We start from the raw sequence: 7,673 nt of genomic DNA on the forward strand, positions 1-7,673 counted from the left end.
GGCTGATCCAAACACCCAATTATTTATAAATGGAAATCATGTAAATTGTCAGGGGCTGCCCAAACTTTTTCATACGACTGTAATTAGGAATGTACTTTAGCAATTATTGTATCTGTTGGGCGTTTCCAAACACTCCCCCTCTCTCACACACACACATATATATACACATATATTTCCCTAGGCAAGTCAGTTAAGAACTAATTCTTAATTTCAATGACGGCCTAGGAACAGCGGGTTAACTGCCTGTTCAGGGGCAGAACGACAGATTTGTAGCTTGTCAGCTCGGGGGTTTGAACTTGAAACCTTCCGGTTGTTAGTCCAACGCTCTAACCACTAGACTACCCTGTATACATACACACACACATATATATATATACACACACACATACACACACACACACATATATATACACACACACACATATATATATACACACATATAAACACACACACATACACACACACACACACATATACACACACACATATATATATACACACATATAAACACACACACATACACACACACACACACACACACATATACACACACACACATACACACACACGATGACTTCCTCGTGTGTGTTGTTGTATGACTTCAGAGAGATTGTCCGTGAGAGAGAGTGAGGCAACACTCAGCGTGTCATAGCTGGTGCCATAATAAGTATCGGTGGAAACTGCCAGAGAAGGAGCGCAGTGTCACGTGACATCACGAGGACACTTATCCAGGTCACATGATGCCATGAGGTCACATATCTATTGGCGGTGACAGGTGACTTCACATTAGTCATATAGACTATGATGTGGGTGTGTTTGGGGGAGGGGGGGGGAAGTTCGCCCACTCAGTACACTTTATCAACGTTACCACAATAGGTCTGTATACCATCAATAGAAATCATTTCAGGTCATTTCAGGTCATAAGTAGCTAATCAAACACATTTTGGTTAAACATGATTTTTATTAATTTACACACAGACAGGCCACATGTGAAACAAAAGCACGTTATTATTGAGTTTTAGACATAATTTAAAATTCGACAGAGCACAATATTTGAAAGATACCAAACAGACGGGTAACTATCAACCAAAATGAATCTGTGCAGCCATGTTGGAATGTTTACTAAACACTTGGCTTTCTGTCGCACTTAAAACAACCTCTAGAAATCACTGACTGTTGTACATCTAGCAACACTCAAGACTTTGTCCTCCTGTAAAATAATGTCCTGTCTTCATCTGGTTTAATCTCATCCAGTAATGTCTGTTTTACAGTAATGTCTGTTTTACAGTTTTACAGTAATGTCTGTTTTACAGTTTTACAGTAATGTCTGTTTTACAGTTTTACAGTTATGTCTGTTTTACAGTAATGTCTGTTTTACAGTAATGTCTGTTTTACAGTTTTACAGTAATGTCTGTTTTACAGTAATGTCTGTTTTACAGTTTTACAGTAATGTCTGTTTTACAGTTTTACAGCAATGTCTGTTTTACAGTTTTACAGTAATGTCTGTTCTTCACCAGGATGGACATATTAATATACAACTATATGACGGAACAGCTACATACATACAGTAGTAACCTAGCGCCTTTAAGGGGTAGCGAGTGTTTTATGATACAAAAGGTGTCCATCTTGTGGTGAATTGAAAGGGTTGCAGAATTTTCCATTTATCTGGTATCTAGCCTGGTAAGAAGAAAAAAAAGGTATATTGTTTTGAAGGAGGGGCCTGCATATGAAAACATGAACATCCTTTAAATACATGGAGAAAACCACTTAAAACCGAACCCGGTGGAGGAAGTTAATGAATGACCTTGGCCTACAGGGAGGAGGTCAGAGAACTGGCAGTGTGGTGCCAGGACAACAGAGCTAGACAAAGGAGCTGATCGTGGACTACAGGAAAAGGAGGTTCAAACAAGCTCCCATTAACATCAACGGGGCTGTAGTGGAGCAGGTTGAGAGCTTCAAGTTCCTTGGAGTCCACATCTCCAACAAACTAACATGGTCCAAGCACACCAAGACAGTAATGAAGAGGGCATGACAAAACCTTTTCCCCTTCAGGAGACTAAAAAGATTTGGCATGGGTACCCAGATCCTCAAAAGGTTCTACAGCTGCACCATCGAGAGCATCCTGACCAGCATCCTGACCGGTTGCATCACCACCTGGTATGGCAACTGCTCGGCATCTGACCATAAGGCGCTACAGAGGGTAGTGCGAACGGCCCAGTACATCACTGGGACCAAGCTTCCTGCCATCTAGGACCTGTATAATAGGCAGTGTCAGAGGAAAGCCCAGAAAATTGTCAGGGACTCCAGTCACTCAAGTTATAGACTTTTCTCTGCTACAGCACGGCAAGCGGTACCGGAGAGCCAAGTCTAGGACCAAAAGGCTCCTCAACAGCTTCTATCCCCATGTCATAAGACTGCTGAACAATGAATAAAATTTCCACCGGACAATTTACATTGACCCCCCCCTCTTTGTACTGTTTATTATCTATACATAGTCACTTCACCCCCAACCAACATGTACAAATTACCTAGCCTGTACCCCTGCACACTGACTCTGTACCGTAACACCCTGTATATAGCCTCCACATTGACTCTGTACCGGTACCCCCCCTGTATATAGCCTCCACACTGACTCAGTACCGGTACCCCCTGTATATAGCCTCCACACTGACTCAGTACCGGTACCCCCTGTATATAGCCTCCACATTGATTCTGTACCGGTACCCCCTGTATATAGCCTCCACATTGACTCTGTACTGGTACCCCCCTGTATATAGCCTCCACATTGACTCTGTACCGGTACCCCCTGTATACAGCCTCCACATTGACTCTGTACCGGTACCCCCTGTATATAGCCTCCACATTGACTCAGTACCGTAATACCCTGTATATAGCCTCCACATTGACTCTGTACCGGTACCCCCTGTATATAGCCTCCACATTGACTCTGTACTGGTACCCCCTGTATATAGCCTCCACATTGACTGTACCGGTACCCCCTGTATATAGCCTCCACATTGACTCTGTACTGGTACCCCCTGTATATAGCCTCCACATTGACTCTGTACCGGTACCCCCTGTATACAGCCTCCACATTGACTCTGTACCGGTACCCCCTGTATATAGCCTCCACATTGACTCTGTACCGGTACCCCCTGTATATAGCCTCCACATTGACTCTGTACCGGTACCCCCCTGTATATAGCCTCCACATTGACTCTGTACCGGTACCCCCTGTATATAGCCTCCACATTGACTCTGTACCGGTACCCCTTGTATATAGCCTCCACATTGACTCTGTACCGGTACCCCCTGTATATAGCCTCCACATTGACTCTGTACCAGTACCCCCTGTATATAGCCTCCACATTGACTTATTACCGGTACCCCCTGTATATAGCCTCCACATTGACTCTGTACCGGTACCCCCCTGTATATAGCCTCCACATTGACTCTGTACCGGTACCCCCTGTATATAGCCTCCACATTGACTCTGTACCGGTACCCCCAGTATATAGCCTCCACATTGACTTATTACCGGTACCCCCTGTATATAGCCTCCACATTGACTCTGTACCGGTACCCCCCTGTATATAGCCTCCACATTGACTCTGTACCGGTACCCCCTGTATATAGCCTCCACATTGACTCTGTACCGGTACCCCCAGTATATAGCCTCCACATTGACTCTGTACCGGTACCCCCCTGTATATAGCCTCCACATTGACTCTGTACCGGTACCCCCCTGTATATAGCCTCCACATTGACTCTGTACTGGTACCCCCTGTATATAGCCTCCACATTGACTCTGTACCGGTACCCCCTGTATATAGCCTCCACATTGACTCTGTACCGGTACCCCCCCTGTATATAGCCTCCACACTGACTCTGTATCAGTACCCCCTGTATATAGCCTCCACACTGACTCTGTACCGGTACCCCCTGTATATAGCCTCCACATTGACTCTGTACTGGTACCCCCCTGTATATAGCCTCCACATTGACTCTGTACCGGTACCCCCCTGTATATAGCCTCCACATTGACTCTGTACCGGTACCCCCAGTATATAGCCTCCACATTGACTCTGTACCGGTACCCCCCTGTATATAGCCTCCACATTGACTCTGTACCGGTACCCCCCTGTATATAGCCTCCACATTGACTCTGTACTGGTACCCCCTGTATATAGCCTCCACATTGACTCTGTACCGGTACCCCCTGTATATAGCCTCCACATTGACTCTGTACCGGTACCCCCAGTATATAGCCTCCACATTGACTCTGTACCGGTACCCCCCTGTATATAGCTTCCACATTGACTCTGTACCGGTACCCCCTGTATATAGCCTCCACATTGACTCTGTACCGGTACCCCCAGTATATAGCCTCCACATTGACTCTGTACCGGTACCCCCCTGTATTTAGCCTCCACATTGACTCTGTACCGGTACCCCCTGTATATAGCCTCCACATTGACTCTGTACCGGTACCCCCTGTATATAGCCTCCACATTGACTCTGTACCAGTACCCCCTGTATATAGCCAGCACATTGACTCTGTACCGGTACCCCCTGTATATATCCTCGTTATTGTTATTGTGTTACTTTTTATAATGACTTTTTATTTTAGTCTACTTGGTAAATATTTTAATCTTCTTGAACTGCACTGTTGGTTAAAGGACTTGTCAGTAAACATTTCACGGTAAGATCTACACTTGTTGTATTCGGCGCATGTGACTAACAAAGTTTGAGTTGCTCCCGAAAAAGCAGAAGTAAGTCAGTGTTTTCTGTTGAGGTGTAACCAGGCTGTTAACAAGAAAAACGTTAAGTGAGAGTGACCTACATGTATCAGCAGACATGTTCAAATGATATTTATATTACCCTCTCTTCATCTGACGATGACAAACAACTGGGAAACCACTAATAACAATCATTAATGAGGGAATCTGGGATTCACACGACAATGGCTATATGCCAATATATATATTTCTTTAAATAATGAAAATGCAACAATCCCAGATTGCCCCTTTTTTTTAGAAGCCTGATGAAGTTTTTCCACTCAATAATGAGTGTGTTTGTAATGTTTGTGTGCATGTTTGGTTTCCTTGCGAAAGAGACCTTGGTCCCTGGACCCACGACAGCCGCTCTTGTATCAAACAGGATATGGCAAAATAACACTATGTCTCAAATGGCTCCCTATTCCCTATGTAGTGCACTACTTTAGACCAGAGCCCTATGGAACCCTATTCCCTATATAGTGCACTACTTTAGACCAGAGCCCTATGGAACCCTATTCCCTATATAGTGCACTACTTTAGACCAGAGCCCTATGGAACCCTATTCCCTATATAGTGCACTACTTTAGACCAGAGCCCTACGGGCAATAAGGTGCCATTTGGGACACAATCTAAGTTAAAGGGAAAGGGAAGTCACAGTAACATCCTGTGGTCAGGGGCTCTACTGACACTGGGCGGTGGTGGAAGCATACGTCTATGGGTGGAAAGTGCTTTCCTTGGTATCAGTTTCAGCTTTTCCACGACGCTAAAAGAAACCGATCGAGTTCAGTCCGTGGCTGTCCCCGTCCCCGTCCCCGTCCCCCCCGTCCCCGTCCCCCCCGTCCCCGTCCCCCCCCGTCCCCGTCCCCGTCCCCCCCCCCCCGTCTCAGCACAACATCTTGTATGTTGTGAATTAACTGGAAGTAACTGGAATTCCATGTGAATTATTAAGTATCTCTGGTGGGTTTAAACAGGAAGACCTAGCTTCCTGTCACTGACTATAAGCGGTTTCCATTATACATCGTTGTCTCAACAACAGGAAAGGAAAGAGTTTAACGATTCCGAGGCAGTTTCGAGTTCCCCCCCCCCCCCCCCGACTTAAAACATCTCTTCAGTTTAAGATGATGCAATGCAAAACAAAGCTAAAGAACAATTGTTGTAATTACATCATTAGACCTATTTTACCCCTCCTGTATAAGATCAAGTTTATATTAAATGTTACCAAAAAAAAAGAACTTTGGGACTAAAAATAATAACATCCAAGAAACAAATATAAAAAAATGAGCTTCAATATACAAACCTATTATTACTTCACATAATATATATTATTAAAGAAACCTGACGAAGCCACGTGGCACAAGAGAAAACAAATATCTCTCAAATGAACGCAACCTGATCACTTTTTCATCGTTTTTGGATTCCAACGGAAGTTTTCCTCTGCATGACTCTGCCGTTTCTGTGTCTTGTCCTGCAAAAAAAACACATAACATACATATATATATATATATAGACACATATATATATATACACATATATATATATTTTAAAGGAGGATAGAAAGCGCTGTAGCCCTTTGTAGGTGGAAGTTGCTCTTGGGTTAAAGGGTTCATTGGTCATCAAAAACAAGGACCAAGGCAGAAGGCACTTCATCATATTTAGTTGTATTTCCCCTCTCCGAGGAACCAGCAGGCCCCCTGCATAGGTCCCCCAGCCTAGACCCTGGTCTAAAGTGGTGCACTATATAGGGGAATAGGGTTCCATAGGGCTCTGGTCTAAAGTAGTGCACTATATAGGGAATAGGATTCCATAGGACTCTGGTCTAAAGTAGTGCACTATATAGGGAATAGGGTTCCATTGGGCTCTGGTCTAAAGTAGTGCACTATATAGGGAATAGGGTTCCATAGGACTCTGGTCTAAAGTAGTGCACTACATAGGGAATAGGGTGCCATAACGAGATGCAACATAGACAAGAGTTTAGTACCTTAGAACAGGTTACAGGATCGTGGTTCTCTGAAGGGGTTGGAGCCTGCCGGAACCCCGACCAGCAGAGCATCTTTAGCCGCATTCTGATGGCAGTACTGCTGGAGCTCTGCCGCTGCCTGAGACACCTGGGGGTACAATTCGTGTTTAAATGCTTAAAAAGGGACCTGTGAAGTCAAAAAATTATGTTCCTGTCATGTTTTGTATCATATGTGTACAGCAGCTGATGAAACTAACACTGTTAAAGTGTGTGTGTGTGTGGGGGGGGGGGGGGGGGGGGAATACGATCAGTGTTTATTTCCTGATAGTTTCTGGTTTAAGATCAATAGGACACCGAATCATAACTCTATTGGCATTTTTTTTTACCTGATACCTAATATCATCAAGCAATAATTCCATATAGTTAATGAGACGGCAGACAATGAATGAATGAATTATATAATACCATGGCGAATCAATTTTTATTTAGGAAGTATCAAGGCCAATTTTGGTCGACTCAATTTCTAAACGGAATTAACGAATCTTTTCACAGCATCAGTCACATCACAGTCGGACCACATAAGAGCTGTCTGAAACAGATACTGTAGACTAAATTAAATGCCATCATCACCCACACGTTTACAATCATCGTTTCAAATGACATTGCAAGAAATACACCCCAAAATCTATCCTAAAAGCTTCTGCCTGTCTTTCTTTAAGATGTTCTTTTCGTTTACCTTAATCCGTTCCAAACTGGCTTCGAGTTTCAGTTGTTCAACAAGTCGACGCATGTTGGACACGTTGGAATTAGACGTCATGTTTTGTTGATTTCTTTCTTTCTTTCTTTCTTGTTTTTTTTTTTTGGTCAAATAGTTTGAGGACTATTAGAGATATGGACGGGAAACGGCGCTTTCTGGACTGGTAAAAAAAAAGAAGAAG

General features: G+C 43.8%; 1 protein-coding gene across 1 annotated transcript; it reads right to left on the bottom strand.

The window, feature by feature from the left end:
* Positions 1–6,075: 6,075 nt before the first annotated feature.
* On the bottom strand, positions 6,076–7,673 carry LOC139422655 (guanine nucleotide binding protein (G protein), gamma 10). Its single transcript, XM_071173820.1, has 3 exons — positions 7,472–7,673; positions 6,757–6,883; positions 6,076–6,243 (listed from the first exon to the last, which is right to left on the bottom strand). The coding sequence occupies exons 1-2, from the start codon at positions 7,550–7,552 to the stop codon at positions 6,758–6,760; spliced, it is 207 nt and encodes a 68-aa protein (XP_071029921.1). The 5' UTR covers positions 7,553–7,673; the 3' UTR covers positions 6,076–6,243; position 6,757.

This window comes from Oncorhynchus clarkii, chromosome 12, assembly GCF_045791955.1.
Source record: "Oncorhynchus clarkii lewisi isolate Uvic-CL-2024 chromosome 12, UVic_Ocla_1.0, whole genome shotgun sequence".
In the NCBI taxonomy this organism is placed as follows: Eukaryota; Metazoa; Chordata; class Actinopteri; order Salmoniformes; family Salmonidae; genus Oncorhynchus; species Oncorhynchus clarkii.